General features: G+C 38.3%; 1 protein-coding gene across 2 annotated transcripts; it reads right to left on the bottom strand.

Moving 5' to 3' along the window:
- Positions 1-9,498: 9,498 nt before the first annotated feature.
- Positions 9,499-18,278, bottom strand: LOC149284795 (tumor necrosis factor alpha-induced protein 3-like). Of its 2 annotated transcripts, none has more exons than XM_089496233.1 (8): positions 17,981-18,278; positions 14,004-14,194; positions 13,191-13,338; positions 12,793-12,963; positions 12,346-12,526; positions 10,960-11,834; positions 10,574-10,755; positions 9,499-9,756 (listed from the first exon to the last, which is right to left on the bottom strand). In XM_089496233.1, the coding sequence occupies exons 1-8, from the start codon at positions 18,276-18,278 to the stop codon at positions 9,499-9,501; spliced, it is 2,304 nt and encodes a 767-aa protein (XP_089352359.1). The 2 variants fall into 2 exon arrangements, with proteins under 2 accessions (XP_089352359.1, XP_089352358.1); XM_089496232.1 differs by having other exon boundaries at positions 10,574-10,788; positions 10,963-11,834.
- Positions 18,279-19,807: the final 1,529 nt, after the last annotated feature.

Below are 19,807 nucleotides of genomic sequence, written 5' to 3'. Positions count from 1 at the left end.
TTAACAAAGGTTAAGGGTCTCTACATTAGGACAAATGGGCAGACCAGACAACCCGAACAGTTCTTATCTACTGTTAAATTATATGCTTGTATGTCAGCTAATCTAACTCTGTTTTTTTATGTGTTTGTCTGTTTATTTATTCATAATGTCACCCATATGGTTATTTGTAGTTTTCTAAGTGGTCCTAACTGTAGTCCCCCCTCTTCTGGTGTCTCATGAGCAGGGTGCCTTCCTGCATGAATAAATCAAATTAACAAAATATGTATGCAAGGAAATAAATATTTTGTCTACTCTGTGTTTATCTGGTTTAACCATTTTGCGACCAAACAGTTTTTTGAAATGTTGTGAAACGATTGTGACAATGGCATTTCTACTGTGTTTGTGTTTAGCTGTAATTTTCTTCTTTACTGTACCAAACACCAATTGTATTTAGATACCATTACTTTAATCATATATAATTTATTCATCTACAAAAGGTAATGAAAAAATTGCTTAATATATTCTAATATTTGTCCTGAGCTTAGAAATACCTAATGCAAGTTCTAGGGCAACAAGTGCAAGTAACCTAAAAAATGGCCCCTTACATTCTACACAATTTTTTCTTATTTTTGTACTTTGAGGGAAGGAAATGTTTTTTTTTGTAACGTATATTTCTAGTGGAGTGATCACACAGCGACCTCAGTTAAATTTTTTTTGTATGCCATCTACATTAATATAAAGTGTTATAGTAACACTTTTTCTCACTTTTTTAAAAACACTGAAAGTTTGTCACTGAAAATGAACTACAAATAAAAAATGAATAAACTGGTTCCAGCCTTTAGCTTCCACCAAACTAAAAATGATCCCAGCCCTCAACCAAGTAGTAACATTTTGGCTAACTTTGTCCAAACCTGGACTTTTCTGTGTTATTTAGACTTTCATTGAAATTTAGTGCCAATGTATTTCCCCATAACAGATGAATTTCCAAGACCTTTGTTTTTATATGCCATCAAACTTTACAAACACAATTTATTCTAACAAGCACTTTACTAAGGAGCCCACTCTACTGATGCTGAAACAGTGGTGAAAATGTCACATTTCCTTCTGGCCCACGTCAGTTTTCTGAACCTTCATATTTAGCAACACATTAAAAAAATCTATTTATTGGAGTGTTAGGCATACTTTCAGTCACTATGTATGAAACATATGCTTAGGGAAAATGGAGGGGGATGTGAAAAGTTTTCTTTTTGTAGGCTAGCTTTCACTTTTAGATATCAGGAGTTTTTAAAAAAATTTTTAGAAGTCAGACTGTAACACGAAGAGTTGGCCAGCACCCAAGTCTAATTATAACCCTTCCCAGATTGATGGGCAGCAACAATTGCTTCTCTAAGATCCTTGGTCATGTCTTTCCTTCTTGTCATTGTGTTAATACATACCTGAAAGCGCCAGGGCAGCAAACTGCTAAAACTTTGACTTTTTGCTGATGATCAATTAACCAAAGGCATCTTAGTTCCTATGGAAGCATAGGAACATAGTTTTTCACACATGGCTTCTACACTTTGGTTGTATTTACCTAATTTTTAGACTTGCTAAGGAACAGATGATTGTTATAATGTCCGGATATGTAAAACCAGTAGCGTACCTAGCGGGGGGCGGGGGGCGGTCCGTACCGGGTGCCGCTCATCAGGGGGGTGCCAACTTGCCGGCACCCGGCAACCCTCCAGAGACGGACAGTAATGTCCGCCGTTGGAGGAGCAGGCTCGCAAGGGAGCGGTATCGGAGGTCTTTAACAGACCTCCGACTCCCTTGAGTGATTTTAAGCCGGTTCAAGGATTTTTTGTTGTCAGATCCCGGCGCACAACACTGAAGCCGCGCCCACCGCTCTCCGTGCCCTCTGAACAGGAAGAAGACAGAAGAACTGAAGAAGAGGAGCGAAGAGCAGGAAAAGGAGCTGTAAGGAGAAAAGAGGAAAGGTAGGAAAGCATTCAGTGAGAGTGACAGTGTATTGGTATGTGTGTATTGGTATGTGTGTATTGGTATATGTGTGGATTGGTATATGTGTGGATTGGTATATGTGTGTGGATTGGTATATGTGTGTGGATTGGTATATGTGTGTGGATTGGTATGTGTGCGGATTGGTATGTGTGCGGATTGGTATGTGTGCGGATTGGTATATGTGTGTGGATTGGTATATGTGTGTGGATTGGTATATGTGTGTGGATTGGTATGTGTGGATTGGTAAGTGTGGATTGGTAAATGTGGATTGGTAAGTGTGTGAGAGTGATGGGTGTTATGCTGTACCATTTCCAATGTATTTTTCATGATATAATTATGCTCTAAAGTACATCATAACTCCCATCACTCTATACTGTTCCATACAGTGGCAGAGCTGGGAGACAGAGGCCTTGCACCCCCACCGCAGGACTCCTGAAAGGTAAGTGAACTTCAAAGAGGGAGAGGGTAGATAGTTAGGAGGGGTAGATAGGGAGAAGGGAGTGAGACGGGGGATAGGGGGTAGATAGGGAGAAGGGAGTGAGAAGGAGTAGATAGAGCAGAAGGGAGTGAGAAGGGGTAGATAGGGCAATCATACTCCTATCATGCCAAGTCTGCGAGTGCCTCCTGGAATCTGGGCATGCCTGGGCATGATAGGAATGTGATTGCTGTTAACAATTATATATACATATTAATATTGTTATTTAATTGTTTTGTCCTATTTTGGTGTGTTACTTACTTTAAATAAAAGTGTTAGATTTTTTTATGGTGTGTGTGGGGGGGGTCATATTCAGTTTCAGCCAGGTAAATGCTGCATTTTCGGTTTCAGTCCAGAATTCGTTTTGGTGCATCCCTACTACTAATGAAGTGGTAGGACTACACCACATCAATGTTTGGCTTAGTATATAGTGATTGGGGTTATGCTGCACTATTATCAATGTCTGGCTCAATGTATAGTGATAGGGATTACGCTGTACCTCCGTCAATGTGTGCCTCAGTATATAGTGATAGGTGTTATGCTGTACCACTTTCATTGTCTGCCTCAGTGTATAGTGGTAGGTGTTATGCTGTACCACCGTCAATGTCTGCCTCAGTATATAATGATAACAGTAATGCTGTACCACCTTCAGTGTCTGCGCCGGTATATAACGGTAGAAGCTATGCAGTTTTAAAGTGTGTGTGTGGGGGGGGGTGCCACATACAGGATCCGCCCCGGGTGCCAAATACTCTAGATACGCCCCTGTGTAAAACCATAGAATACAAATTGGGTGTACTTTCCTTTTTACATGACAGTATTACCACATGTAGGATCTTAAACAGTCACAACTAAACTCATATCAAGCCAAGGTAACCCAATGCTATTGTACACATCTAGTTTAAACGGGGAACTGTCATGACCACAGCTAAACCTATTTATTAATATGCTTTCTGTTTTGAAATTTGCATTTGTTTTTGGAATCAACTACATCCAAGTAAAACTATGGAAATTGGTCCCCTCTTACACATTAAAGCTTAAATCTGTTGCTTAATTTTTAGCCATTTGGTGGGCATGAATAATTCCCCAAACAGCATTGAATTGCCTGGGAGTGGGAAGAGAAAAATGCAGAGTAGTGGGCATGGCTAAACACAGCTACCATGCCCCAGATCAAGATCAGAAACACCTGAAGAAGCAGTGCTTCATCCAAAGACTCCAGGTGAAACCTTGAGAGTTCCCAGGTATGAGTACAAACAGAAAGTGTTTCTAAGATCTAGAGAATATACATAGGAGAGCCCTTGTAGATCACATATTTTATTGCCCAATTACATACAAGCCTGTACCGGCATTTACAGACATTAAATACTTAAGATACTGAAAGGTGATAGACGAGAAGTGGTCACCAATGAGTGAATGCCACCTAAGTGATCACTCATGGCTCCAGGAGACACTTATTTTGAATCCAATTCAGCAGAGGATCTCTCTTTAAGATCCTCTTTATCCAAATTGAATCGTCAACTACCAGATTAGTCTGCTAAGAAGGCAAAGTCAGTCATCAAGAAGAACAGACTGTAGCTTCTAAAGTAACAGCTGCTTTCTGAATATTTCTGAGGCATTGTAAAAAAATAGTATGCTTCCTTAAAAGAAGGCTTCATTATTTTGATAGAAATACTTTCAAATATTAATATTCCTAAATAATTTATTCATTAATAGTTCTATTTTGTAATGGCCGGCAGCAAATGTAAACTTACAGGTCGCCGATGCTAACTGAGAAAAATATTAGAAATCATGTTTTATTTAATGTGTTTATAAGTGCTAATGACATCATAACATTCCTTGTATCAATATACATTTAGGGGAAGTGGAAAAATAAATATTTTTCTTTCAACATTAACGAACGTGCTGTTTAAAGTAACGTAGTTTGTTCCATTAAATTTCCTTTATCTGCAAATTACTTTCCCTGCTCAAATACCACACTAACAGGGCCCTTTATGGCATTGCAAAAAAACAAACAGTTGTGGCTCTTTCCAATTTTGCACAAACTAGGGGAAAAAATCCTTCTTGACCCCAGAATGGCAGTCAGATCTCTACTTGGATCAAGAAGCTGTTTCCCCATAATTTAAAAATTATATCCCTGAATATTATGTTTTTGCAAGTATTCATCCAATTGTTTAAATGTATGTACAGACTCTGATAAAACTATCTCTGCAGGCAGAGAATTCCACATCCTTATTGTCCTAACTGTAAACAAACCTTTCCTTTGCCTTAGACTAAATCTCCTTTCTTCCACTCTAAATGCGTGACCACGTCTCCTATGCATAGTCCTGTTTATGAATAGATTTCACACAATGGTTTGTATTGGCCCCGAATATATTTATATAATGCTATCATATCCCCTCTGAGGCGCCGTTTTTCTAAACTAAACAGATTTTAATTAATTAACCGTTCTTCATAACTAAAGTGTTCCATTCCTTTTATTAATTTTGTAGCCCACCTCTGCACCTTTTCCAGTGCTATAATATCCTTCTTAAGAATAGGTGCCCAAAATTGCACAGCATATTTAAGGTGTGGTCTTACCATTGATTTATAAAGGGGTAAAATTATATTTTTATCCCACGAATTGATGCCTCTTTTTATACACAACAATACCTTACTGGCAACTGCTGGCTGACAATGCACATTGTTTCCTAGTTTGTTGTCTATAACAATTCCCAAATCCTTCTCATTTGTTGTTATCCCTAATTCACTACTATTTAGGGTGTAAGTTGCTTGTGCGTTCCTTACCCCGAAGTGCATAACTTTACATTTATCTACATTCAATTTCATCTGCCATTTGTTTGCCCAGTGCCCCAGTCTATCTAAATCCCTCTGTAGCAAAGTAATATCCTGCACACATTGTATTACTTTACAGAGTTTACTGTCATCTGCAAACACGGAAACATGACTTTCAATGCCTATTGCAAGGTCATTTATATGTTGAATAAAATTGGTCCCAGAACAGAACCCTGAAGAACACCACTTAGCACTTTTGTCCAGCTTGAAGATTTACCATTTATAACAACTCTCTGTACTTTATCACTAAGCCAATGTTCAACCCAAAAACAATCTTATGTGATGGTATTGGGAGTAATCAGTAAACTAAAAAACACGTCATCATACAGGGAACGCCTGAAGCCACAATTTACTGCCAGTAACCTTCTTAATAAAATATGCAGATTGAAATAGAGTAAATAACACAAAACCTTTACTTTTCCTCTCACTAATTTCTGGGCCAAGAAAGTTTTGTCCTCTGAAGTGGCTACAAATTCAGGGGGGCGTTTTATCTCTGGATAAGTAAAAATTAAATAGTTCCTTTTAATTCCTACAGTAAGTAAAGTGCCAGGAAATAGATGACCAAATACACACCAGGACAGGCTCTGCCACATTACCACCCAAACACACACACACCAGGACAGGCTCTGCCACACCAACACCCAAACACACACACACCAGGACAGGCTCTGCCACACTGATACCCAAACACACACACCAGGACAGGCTCTGCCACACCGACATCCAAACACACACACACAAGGACAGGCTCTGCCCCACCAACACCCAAACACACACACACACAAGGACAGGGTCTGCCACACCGACACCCAAACACACACACCAGGACCTGCCACACCGACGCCCAAACACACACACCAGGACAGGCTCTGGCACACCGACACCCAAACATACACCAGGACAGGCTCTGCCCCACCAACACCCAAACACACACATCAGGACAGGCTCTGCCTCACCAACACCCAAACACACACACAAGGACAGGGTCTGCCACACCGACACCCAAACACACACACCAGGACAGGATCTGCCACACCGACGCCCAAACACACACACACCAGGACAGGCTCTGCCACACCGACACCCAAACACACACACATACACACCAGGACAGGCCCTGCCGCACTAAAGCATAAAAAACATTATTTTCAACACCGTTTTGTCATTAACTGTGTATTGATGCCCCAGCCCAGCCACCTTTAGTATTGATTAATGTCCCCCCCCACAACCCTCTGTATTGGCCCCCTTTGTTCATTTATGCCCCCACACCCTTCAATATTGATTTATGTGATGCCCCAGTCAATCCCCTCCCTTGTGTATTGGTGCTCCAACCCTTTTTGTATTGGCTAATGTGATGCCCAACCAACCTCTGGTGTACTGATGTCCCCGCTGCCATGTGTATTACCCCCAGCCACCCCCTATTGATTTTGTAATGCCACAACCCAGCCACCCCTTTTTGTATTATAAAATTTTTGTCCCAAGGGAATCTCCCTCCCCCCTTGAATTTGGGTCCACTTTCCTATAACCCTTAACTATTTTTTTGGTAATACTTACATGTTTGTGTTTTTTCCCCCCTGCTGTCCTAAAGGGGGCAGGAGGAAGAGATGAGGCACTGCTGCCACTGGGCGGCACGGTGTATACACGCCAGCCGCTTTAACTTCGTTAGGCGGCCAGCAGAGGCAGTCTTACAGCCGAATGACGCTCACACGGGCCGCTGCCGCCGCACGTTGGACGCCCCTGGTCTAAACGGTGCTGTGTTCAGACAGGCGGCCTCTAGAGGCTGCAGCAGAAATGACACCTAGACAATGAATACAGATTCCTGGCTGACAGAGTGGAATCCTGACATGAGCCCACAAACACTGTGTTTGTAAGTTTGTATTTCTTTTGAAGCATTGCCTGAGTCCATAGCTGGGACTTATTGTGATTGAAATTGATATAATACTGCTTCTATCTGACAAGGGAAAACCAGGTCTCTGTTGGAGAGACTGAGCCTTGCAAATGGTTTACGATCCAATAACCTCAGTTATTATTTTTGTTTACTGGAACTGCAGGGAGTTTACTGCTACCGTTATACTTGTCTAGACTATTACCCAGATACCACTTAATTATTTTCGAAACATTGCTGTTACTGTGTTGTCCTCTGGCTGGTCTGCCTCCTTGCTCCTCTTGCAGATAACTGTATTTTTATGTGGTCGGCTGGCTGCTGTGGGTGATCATCTGTGGAATAGTCTTGGGCTTGGTGAAATCTCCTGCCAGCTTTGAACACGTCATTTGAAATTTGTTATTATTATTTTATTTTTTTTTGGTTTCTCCATCTTTTTGGGACATATCCCATGCCTGATTGAGGGGTGGCTCTCCTCCGGCATGGCACACTTCAGTTAAAAAATCCTCTATTAAGTCCTCTTAAAAACCGGTCATCTGCAAAAGGCAATGACTGCCGTACAATCGCCTCAACCTGCCTCATTGTCAGGGTCAGAACCCCCATCATCACCTCCACCTTCTCATATCACCAAGATGGCATTTGAAGGTGCAAAAGCCCTGTGGCCGCTCTTTGACTGTCGATTTCAGGAAATTACTTCTAAAATGGATACCACTCTTGCACAGATCTCAACAAACAAGACAAACATCATGGAGCTGGAGCAAAGGCAGAGTTCCACTGAGGGCACCCTCTGATAGCTCACCATTCTGCAAATGGGACCCGTCTCTCGTCGGATTGTTACCAGGACATACCTTTAGACTGCTGACTGAGACAAACAGAACACAGGGGTGGGGCACACCTTATGAAGGAAACAGAGCTGAAGCAAAGAGCAAGACTGGAATCAAGGAATCAGAGGTACAGGACAGAGCATAGGGAAATTCAAGAATGGATATGGAAGGGAAACAAAAGACATGCAGCTGCGTAGCCTGCACGGGGCCTGACAGGTAAATAGGGGGGGGTGGCTTATCTAGGGGCAGAGTGGCATATCTGGGGGGGCAGAGGCATATAAGCGGGTATAAGGCATTTCTTGGGGGGCAGAGGTGTATAATGGGAGCAGGTTGGCAAAAATAAAAATAAAAACAAGAAATGCATTTTTTTTCATAGTTTTTATGAAACATGAAAAAATTGTTTACATGTAAATTAATATTTACTAGTACTAGTAAAACTTTTTTTAGGTATTAAAAACTAGTTTGAGAAATATTATGTTTTTGTTCTTGTTAAAATATAGCTTTCATTAATATGTCATAGTAAAATAAGAAAGCGATTAGGGAAATGCCATTGTGATAAAGAGATAAAAGTGTTGTATGCACAGAGTACAATGACACGTTAATGTAAATTTTAAGTTTTTTATTCGGCTGTTTGTTTTTAACACCCAGTTTGCTCATTAAATGATTTTAAATAAACAAAATATTAGCATATTGTTTTTATCTGATTCATCGAAAAAATAATCGTTAGTTGCAGCCCTATGGATATCCTCCAATTAGTGGCAGGTTGCCACTGAAGCCTCTTCTCCCACGTTGTGTTGCGGCTGTGTCAGATATGATGTCATTTCATATCTGGCGCGATGTCCAAGCCCCCACACAGCCCTGTTTGTTTCTGGCTGCATGCACCACAGCTTGGAGGAGGAAATAGTCCGGGGAGCAGATCTTCCGTATTTTAGTGGATGTAAGGAAAAACTCATGAGGTGAAGTCCCCAGGATGATGGGCTCTGTATGAGGAGTGCTGTTATGCTGGTCTGTTATGCTGACATCTGCTGACATGGTGTTATTAATATAACATTATTTAGTTGTTAAAACATATGCTTTATTTAATTTAATTAATTTATTTAATACATAGACCGAAATTAAATACAGTTTTGATTAAAATTATTTTTATAAAATTATTTATTATCAGGACAAAGAGATTGTCATGAGGGACAAGTAGATTGGGCTACAATTTTTATGATATGCACACAGAACAAACAGTTTGTCATAACGATTTATAACCATTAGTCATAAATGTCCACATTCAAAAGGGACAATAGATAAATTAATAACATATAGGGAAATATTTACAGATTGTTAAATAAAAGTGGTGCAAATTTGCAAGAGACCATGGCAATGTTATAATTTTATATACATATCGAGATAACATAAATATAAATAATTTATATAAGGCAGTTTGCAACACAGTAATGTACAAAGGTACAATATAATTTACAAATTAAAGGTAGCACCATGAATATAGTCTTTTTTCATTCGCTCTATCCATACAACTGTTTGAAACGGTAACATTCGTTACAAAATCCACTACACTTATTGTTACCGTAGTGATCACAACCAGTTGCCCTACAACGCTGTTTAGGAAGATCGTCACCAGTAGGCTTGTGGTGAGCAGCTCTGTTCCTGCACTGTTCACAGAGATCCTCATTTTTGCATACCACAGTGTTATTGCAGAGACTTCTGGCACATATCTTTAGCTGAAAGTTAGAATGCTTTGAAGCCCTATTTTGTACTGTTCGCTGTAGAGAAGACAAAAAATATATAAATAATATAATGAGTAAGATAAATAGAACATTCATCTAGAACAGGACCAAGGATGTATCTCCTTGGGTTTTGGGCAAATGACAGCCTGGTCCCAAACTGTCAGATTGAAATCGTATCTAGCCCTATAAACATTTTTAAAAATCCATTTCCCATTCCTAGAATGCTTTCTAGTTAACTTAAAAAAACTCTCTCTCTGTCCAGTGGTGCTGTGGATCCAAGGTCTAAATAAAGGACAACCTTGATTATAAGGCAAAGTTGTTTTTTTTTTCCCAGGTGATTTTTTCTGAAAAACACCTTATCTTATAATCGAGCAATTAAAGCTCTCTTTAAGCTCTGCTTACATACATACACACAATCTCCCTTAAATATACATACAATATTTAACCTAATGTACTTTTTGTATGTTTTTGTATGTTCAATGGCCGTCGTTTTCATTTTCAAAAAGGTGGCATTCACGATTACAGAGATTGCTCTTGGCTTATCCCTCAAACAAACCTTGGACTGAAAATCACAGAGGCATATAAACTGGAAATCTCCTAATCCTTTTTGTGACTTTTTTCAGCTGCAGGGTTGTGGCTTTTACCATTGGTAAGTCCTTTTTATTTTGAATAATGCATGTTGAAGTACTCAGAGTACTGTCCCTTTAAATTAATGTAATATAACAGCTATTACAATGTTCTCAGGCATAAGGGTATGATTGTATAATGCACCTTGAAGGCCACATCTGTTTTTCTGGACCTAAGTTGAACAACGATAAATATTTATATAAAAAACATTTTTGATATTAAATACCTGTGTCTGTAGTTGCTCGTCTGTATTTCTTGCCTCTGTATAGCATTGATTTTGTGCTTCGATGAAGCATTTCTGACAATAGCCTTCAAGCAATGTGCTTCCTAGGGTACTGCACTCCCTTCCTAAGCAACGAGACATATTTTTGAAAGTAGAGGCACCAATGTTGGTTTGTCCAAGTACTCCTGGAAGTTTCTGAGATCTTACTGCTGGAAGCCCTGAAACCAAAATAGTAAAATCAAATTAGGTGTATGGAAGTCCAATAACCCCTTGTAACGCCATATAATGGTTTAAGGTACATAACCATTTCCTACAAAGAATCTATAAGAGGGACTTTCCCACAAAGGGCATTACAGCAAAGTAAGCATTGAATATCTGCAACGACCTACCACTGTTTTCCTGAAATTCAAGGTAGCATAGTGTGCAAAAACCTTCATTCTGTTGTGTCCCAAAAAATGGACAGCCCGATTTTCTACACTTTTGGCAAACTGTTCTGTCCTCTGTGTTATAAGGCTCCGATGACTGTAAAATTACAAGTGACCCCCGGGACTCACTACTGGCTGCTTCATGCCCAGTTAAACGTACTAGACCTCTTGATAAACTAGGAGGTTCGGAGATATCCCTCTGATGGACCATAGAAGGAAAGCTTGAGCTGGTTAAATGTTCTGTAGTCCTTTTGAAGCAAAAGCTGCACATGCCATTAAATGTCCTAGTGGTATCCTGCAAACACACATTACATTGTATAATGTCAATGTTTTTTGTCCTGTCCATCTTTTTAGCTGATGCATTTTGTTTGGCATTATGACATCGCTCACAAAGACCACTGAACTCCACATTTAATGTAAAAGGGCAATCCCGTGTTTTACATTTCATCGCATTTGTATCACTGAAGAGGAAAAGGCTAGGTGCTGTTGCTAGAGCAGAAATAGGCTCCAAATCCCTAGATTTGTGTCCAGAAGTGTTAAAATATTCTGTTCGGCGTGCAACAGATTCAATCTTCTGCTTGTCCTTCTGCTTGTTCTTTTCAAAACACTCATGGCAAAAAGGTTTAGTGGATACTGACATGTAGAAAGGGCAATGTGGAGTTTCACATTTCACCTCTACAAGAGACAAGTGGTTCAAGGAAATCTCAAATTTGCTTCTGACACAATTTCCCTTTCGGGACTGTTCTGTAGCCTCCTGCCACCTCCTGTACTCATGCTGAACCAGTTGCAAGTAGTCCTCCACTAAATTTATTTCATTTGGTAGATTGCCTTCATCCAACCTGCAATCAAAAGATTGTTCAGTATTTGCATTTAAATACAGGAAATTAAAAACAAACATAAGCTTAAAAAACCCATAAAGTATTAAAACATACATAAATATACCACTGTCTAGATGTATCCATAGGTAATCAAAAAAACACAGCTTAAAAAGTTAGGGACTAGTTCAGGAACCATCATTACTTGACTGTCCAGCCAGTATTAGGAATAATTGCAGCTTCGCAGCAAGGATAAGAAACAAGTAATTAATAATACGTTTCTTTTTTCAGCTCTGAACAAGATGCATTTTTATAGTGTATCCTGTTTTCCATTTGTTCACTACATTTAATAAAGCATTTATGAATCTGAAATTTTATTAAAGTTCACAATTCTTTACCAAGCTAATCTGGTCCATTTTCCAGCAAACAAGCTTACTTATATAAGTACTATTATTGATTTATATAGCCTCATTACATACCACAGTCCTCCACTGGTCACACCGACAGAACTAATTAACAGAGTTGTTCTACTGACCTGGCAGAATTAATTATATGAGTTGTTCCAAGTTCCCAGCATAGCACTGGAATTTCCAATACAAATAAATATTCTTTTAGTAGTTTCTCTTTCGTTTTCTCTTCATGTTCCGTTAAAAAATGAATTTTCATATCTTCAAATTTTCCTCGTTCACCAACGACCAATGGGACAGCTCTGATCTCTGTAAGCAGGAAAAAAAGTTTATTAAATATGGACTAATAAGAACATGATTCTAAAGCTCAATAGACATATCAAGAAAATGCTGAAACATGTGCATAGCAATCAAACAATACAATATTGTAATCCACTGTGATGGTGGGACACCTCTGTTTCTAAATCAATAGTTTTAAATAAAAACACGAAGACTGTTCAGTATTTTCAAATTGTTTGAGTTTCATGCACATTCTTCTTCTTTTTATAAATAATCCCCAAATAAGCCATACATACCTGGACCACTGTCTTTCATAGTCACAAGAGGTGCAAAGTGCTGACAGTCATAGCCAAGAACTATTGGGTACTTATAGCATTCTTGTGCAGGCCAATGAAGAGGTAGGTAAATTCCACTCACACTTAGAGGAGAAAAACTGGAGCCAGACTCCAAGCTCCTCACAACAGTATCTGTTAAAGTAAACAATGCACATATTTTACTATAAAGTAATGTGTGGTCTTGCCAATGTGTTTATTAAGTACCTAATATGTGGTTAAGTTTAAGTCAAAATATTGTATTCTGACATACATCTGAAAGGGATTACAAAAATGTTTACATTTTAAGAAAAAGACAAGACATAAACAAGATAACTGATATGTTTAGGATATTTACAAATAGCTTATGGATTTATATTCACCTGCAAGAACAACAATTGGCCTCCGAAGGATGTTAACCAAAACGAATATGTGTATTTCCTCAAGGCAGTTATACTGGAGACCATTTTGTCCCTCTAAAGTTTCTGCAGATGCCATTCTAACAATATGTTCCCATTCTTCATCCCAATTCTGGAGATTAAAAACAAGGATCTGCTTTTAATGATGTGCCAATTGTAAAAATAATGTGTTTGTCACAACAAGCTTAAAGTGTAGGAGTAAAGAAGGCACAGTGTCATGTAACTGGATGTTGTATAGTATACACATTAGAATGGCCGCCAGGCGCAGACAAAAATATTAGACAAAAGGTATAGAGCAATTTTTTACTATATTTCTCTGAATGCTAACAGAAAACATTTCAATGTATTAAAGTTTGAGGGTATACAGTAAACGCTAAAGGAAACAAAATACGTGGAGTGTTTTTTCTGTACTGGGTTTTTCACAGCAACCACAATTTGTGATAAATTAGTACACTAGATGGTTTCTGGAAATCCTGTGTCAAAAGTGTATCAATGTGTTAAGCATATCAAAAATATTCTTCAACAGTTTTAAATGATGCAATCATAAAGAGAAAATAGGAAACTATATTATCTTATACAATGTGGTGTGAAAAACTCACAGCCAGGGCCTAGGGTGATATCTGCAGGCTACATTTTCCTTTGCATTTTCTGGGGGCCAGGCCCTGCTTCTTCCTTCCCTACCGATGGGTTTGTTTAATACAAATCAACACTAGCACTAGATGGGTATTTACAAAGTGTTTTATACAAAATCTACCCAACATATAATTTTTGACTTACCCTGGTATCATAGCGAAGCCCTGTTTGTACAAACTCTATTGATTTTACACATTCTAGCTGCCAACGAAACTTGAAGTTGCGAGTATCTGTTGTCCTCAGAACATTATACACGGTCTTCCTCAGCACAAGGTCTGTGTCCTGAACACCCCACATATATAGGGATGTAGCATGCATTAAGCAGTTTCCATCTCCTAAACACAAGTGACAAAGATTACATTTGATTAATATACATAATGCAATAGCCTACAATTCCAAAAATGATTTAATATGGCCATACTGAATTCTATTCACTAAAAACTTGAGTGGTTGGTCAATTTAAAGGTCAGCTGGACAGAGCAAAAAGTCCAAGTTCAATAATTCAGTCTCAGGCACACGTGAAGGAGAAAAAAAGAGTGATAAAACACAATTATATTTAACTGCATAAATAAATGCTTCTGCATAGTTTTAACAAACTAAACTAAAGGCCCTCAGTTACAAAAGAGAAACAGTCATCAATACGAGAGAGTCAAAGAGTTAGATGTAATGTACGGAGGTATGGTAGATAAGTGGAGTAGTCTTCCAGTTTATGTGGTAGAGCGTAAGACAGTTAGAGAGTTTAAACATGCATAATTAAGCATAGGTTTTTCCAGGAAATAGGACCAAAGGGTTCAGTTTTTTTACAGTAAGAAAAATGGACAAACTTGATGGGCGAATGATTCCTGTCTGCCTGGCTTCTGAACTAGATTTTGAGGTGTTTAAAATAATGTACTGAAGTCTATTAACAGAGGGAAATTTGTAACTAGTAATTAAATGCCTCTTAACATCCCTTACATTTCAATAAAAAAACTAGTTAAACAGTTAAAACTAGCTAAAATGTCACAGTGCTGGGAAGCTTACGCCACCAAAGTTTTCATATACTGAAGCATCATGACAACATCGTATCTTTTCGTAAAAGGACTATGGGACCTCAGAAGCTATTAAAATCATGATCTGTTAACTAACGAGAAAAAAATAAATCTGTAACTCTTTATTCTACCCTAATCTCTGTGTAAAAGTACAAGATAACCAGAAAAGGGCTGGAAACCCCATGGGAAACCCACACTATAAATAAAGACATTGATATATTTCCTCCTGTCTTCATTAAGAAAGCTGTGTGAGTCACTGTCATAGGACCAACCAAATAGAAGTAAAATAGTCATGTTTTAATGACTCATTTATACAACACTTGCTACCTCATTCACATTAGACTGTTCAGTTTGCTGAAGCGGGAAGGGACCAGGGGAAACATATGACTACACATGCACTAACGTTACTCTAACCAGCAGAAAAATTAGATATATGCTTTAAAGTATCAATTATAACACACTGTAGAAGAACTGAACTGGTCCAAGCACTTAACAACCTAGCTTGAACTAGACTAAAATTCTGAGTAGCTTCAGAGATGTGTAAGAGGAATATATATATATATATATTATATTTAATTCACTGCTAATCTACTCACAAATTATAAACACGTTTCATCTATACGATTTCTTCAGGAATAGGGTAATCAAAATATCAACTCTGAGCTACAAATCACCATTCAAAGATTGCTTTAGGTTACAGCAAAAAAAGGCACATAGAAATAGTTATAAAAGGTTTAACAGGATGTGGAACATTAAAGATGAACGTAAAAGCAACAATCAAAGTAAAATAGAAACTCAATTCACCTCTGAATGCTGCTTCTACTTTTAAGCGTACCTTTGGCCAAGTATCTATACGTGAGACACCAGGTTAGTGGCACCAAGCCCGCCTAACACATGAATGTATGTTGCACTAAGATAGCTCCATATGGAGAGGAAAAAAAGAGATGCCATTAATACCTCTAAGGCAATCTGTTTATGAGTATCTAAGTATACACTGTATATTTCAATATAGTAAAGAGGACACTTAGAGGAATTCAAATTGAGGAATTAATTCAGTTTTAAGAGACATCTTGTGATTTATGCATCAGTCTACCCTAAGTTATAGAGGAACTGTTAGCCACCTTAATATTGTACACTTAAGACAGGCTTCTGCAGTTCCAGGCAGTTGTCTTAATAGAAGACCCCATAAAGGCTGATACCGTAAAACAAAAGTTAACAGCTCCTGATTTTGGCTACCACCGGGTGCTGCATTACCCAATTTACATACCAAAACCCATTCATGTTAAAGCCTGAAGCAAGAGAGTTGATGTCCTTCAACTGCGACCCCCGCCAGGTGGACAACCTAAAAGGAATGGGGTTGTTAACATGGCATGACAAAGCTGCAAAGTCAATATGGGCCTCATGATGTTGGCACGGTTGCCAACATCATTTTATAGGATTCCTCGTAGTAGTCCCCTGGCGGCTGGTAATGTCATGCTTCCAGAGATACTTGGGGTCATAAAAGACCCCAAATAGGTATTTACACAGGGTGCACCATTCTATGAAAGATATAAAGCAACACTGCAACCCACACACTTTTAAAAGGATTGGTGGCTGAAAAATGTCCTAGTGAAATAACCTGTGTTTTCTTCTTTTCGGTAACATATAGTTTGTAAGGGCGTTTTTGAGATCTGTCGCCACCATTTTAAGTTTAAGTGTGAGGAAGACTATAGTCTGAATTGTTGATATGAGTCCTCCATGTAGTTTAGCTTTGGTGCTGCAGGTACAACCGAAGCATAACATAAGTACATAGTTGAGTCTCGTGAATTCTGCTTGCATGCCTCAAACTTTTAACTCGTTTGACGATAAAGGTTAAAGAGCTACAGCTAAATTTCCCTTGTACTGTAAAAACTAGAAGAATCATGTTGTATCACCGCCTTTCATTCTTGAGGAGAATAATCAGTATAAAATTCCCTGACGGTCACTTGGAATTTCCCAGCATTCAGCTATGTACATAGCGATTGGGTAAAGTCTATTCTCTTTTTTTGTTGTTGTTCTGCTCTTTCAACAGCAAAGTACACTGGACTTTCCCACACGACGGGGAGAGGCCAAGCTGGAATGTATATTTATAAGGCAAGAGAATCTTACAGCCAATAAGAAGCCAGACAAACTTTTCCTGGCTGCATATACAAAGTTTTAATTCATATATTACCATTCATCTTCCTCATTTCCTTCATTCTCATATCCTCAATCACACATGAATCACTTTTCTGTATTTTTTTTTTCTAAAAAAAGACATCGCCCACATGAGCTGTTAACCCATTACTTTAATTCAATGTTGACTTGTCACTGCACGACTTTAGTTAACCTTAATTCAAATGTTCTTATGATTTCATATATTATTTTAGTCAGTTAAATAATTGTTTTTAACACAAATGTTTCAACTAGCTATTAAGATACGCAATAAAATGGACATGATGTTTCCATTTGCATAAATCCTTTATAAAATGTGTGAAAAAGGCAATAGCCCCACACTGTCGCTCAAATAAAACGAACCAAACTTTAAAATGTAATTTCCGTATCATCTGTTATTCTCATATCTACTAACTCATATCAATTTTGATAAGGCAAAACCGCCTTAATCCACCAGTGATAATTAATAGTGGAGACAAATCATTACATCCTACTAGAGGGCAGAATATTTTGTTGCTGTACAATAAATCGGCACAAATAATAATAAAAAAAAATTATTGTTTTTGACATTAGATTAACCCCAAGGACAATGGGCGGTCTCAAAACCCATTGAAAACTGCATTTTGAGCCCATACATGTACGGGCTTTGTCATTAAGGGGTTAAAAATCTGTCATCCAAATACCTTTGTAGTAGAAGTTTGTACAAACAGTATCTACAACTCGATTACAAAGGCAGTCCTATAACTATTAATTCAATATATCCATATCAAGGAGAACTTTTCAATATAGAGATTTTCCAAAAAAGAAACAAGTCTGGGAAATCAACAAACATACCGACAGACTTTTTTTGTTGTTGACAGCACCATTTTTACCATACCGTACAAAAATGTCTCATTTGCTGTAATATAAAAATCCACTTACCATTCGTCTTTAGAGGAACTAATCTTTTAACTTCTCTGCAAGCATTAAGCTTCTTTTGAGATTCCAAAGCAAGCTGCATGGCTCTATCAATAAGACAGTTTTGTAGTAGTTCCCGAAATTGTGAACAAAATTGGCAAACCATAAACATTTCAATTGTATATCTGTGCATGGTTTTAAAATGATGAATAATTCCATTGCTGGGTCTGATGATATCCTGTGGAGTTTTATCCCTGATTTTTACTGCTTTTAGCATATTGCTCATGTACAGATCCTGAGGAAGAACTTGCTGGTTTGCCATCTTGCTGTGAAAGAGCATAAGGAAAAAGTCAGCCCTCATCTGGATAACAATTTTGTACCTGGGAGGCAATGAAATAGAATAGCGCAAAGCAAAGAAATCCCCTACAATTACAAATGAGCCAATGTGAGTTTCCGAGATTTCACAAATGAAAAAAAAAAAATGTAGTCACGTAATTAGTCATGTCTGATGTAATTTATGTATTCAAGATAAGAAATACATATATTGGGGAAGTACTACATAACGCACATAAACTCATGTATCAATTGTATTCTCCCAGGTTATTACACAAGATTCACAATTATATTTACAGTAAGCATGTATTTATTATAGTCAGAATCCACTTACAAAATTCCCAGTATTAATAAGGGTCAATTGAAGACAAATAGCGTATATACTGTGTTTAACCCTTTCATGACCAAGGGTTTTCCTACCCTAAAAACCAGAACTTTTTTGCCATATATATTTGTTAAAGCACAATTCGCCATTTTTTCCCCAGGACAAGCAGGGCTTTTTTTTTTAACCACATAAATACTTATAACACAATTATTAATGCCAACATGAAAAAAAAAATACCCATGCTAGAATAGAAACAAAAACATTTTTTTTTTTTAATATTCCTTGGTTTCAGGTTGAAATGTTTGTTGTTTTGCTTTTTGTATTTTCTAAGCAAATTATTTCCAGTCATTCCATTTATACTACTTTTTTATTTTTTTGAAGCGAGAAACATCTTGTTTCCCCTCTTCTCCCTTTTCACTATGATCAGGAAACCAAGCTCCATAGCCTTGCAATGCTGATCACAACCTGTGTGACAAGCTGGGGTGGGGGTCATATGAGTTCCCAGCATGGTCTGGATTATCCCTCCTGGGTCTCTCCCCAGTCCATTTTGTTCCTTACTGGGAAGGGATTTAGGAATGGGAATTGGTATGCAGAAGTTATCTGGGGATATTTTAACCCCTTTAGTCCCTGGAGTTTTCAGAAACTAAGGATCAGATATTTTTTTTCTTCTTTACCGCCTTATGACCTGACTGTGCTGATCAGCAAGCAGGGTTCCATAGGTCGGCACTGCTGATTGCAATATGTGCAATCATCCAGCAGGGGCAGCAATGGTGTCAGCAGCACTGAATGCTTGATCGCGTGATCTGCATTTTTCTGTGACCACCTCTGAATCGTTACTCCTGATCGCTTGGCAGGAAGCCAGGGACTCTGCCAGGGACACAAGTATGTCCTAATGGGCTTCTTGGCTCAGGTTTTAAAAATGTTATGATATGTCCTGAGGGGGACTGAGCGGGTTAAAGGTCCCTATGCAGAATATGTATTGCTTGAAGGAAAATAGAGATGTGATAGAAACATTTAACCCATTTCACTACCTTTTTTTGTACCAGAGCTAATTTTACCATGTCAGTTAAATTGTTATTACCATTTTCTCCTGTAAACTGCAGATTGAGCTTTTTTCATACCATACTTACATGATCAGGAGAACAAAATTAGTTACATTGACCGAAAATACGTAAAAATGCATGTGTGCTGAT

Source organism: Sceloporus occidentalis, unplaced genomic scaffold, assembly GCF_023333645.1.
Source record: "Sceloporus occidentalis isolate IW3139 unplaced genomic scaffold, rSceOcc1.0.p SCAF_88, whole genome shotgun sequence".
Classification (NCBI taxonomy): Eukaryota; Metazoa; Chordata; class Lepidosauria; order Squamata; family Phrynosomatidae; genus Sceloporus; species Sceloporus occidentalis.
This window is presented reverse-complemented; position numbering and strand designations above follow the sequence as displayed.

What these genes read in the sequence shown, in the direction of transcription:
- LOC149284795 (XM_089496232.1), bottom strand. Translation starts at nt 18,278, where the DNA reads ATGGCAAACCAGCAAGTTCTTCCTCAGGATCTGTACATGAGCAATATG. An exon ending in GCCAATTGTTGTTCTTGCAG is followed by an intron (nt 12,964 to 13,190) that starts GTGAATATAAAT and finishes TTACTTTAACAG; the next exon opens with ATACTGTTGTGAGGAGCTTG. An exon ending in TATGAAAGACAGTGGTCCAG is followed by an intron (nt 12,527 to 12,792) that starts GTATGTATGGCT and finishes TCCTGCTTACAG; the next exon opens with AGATCAGAGCTGTCCCATTG.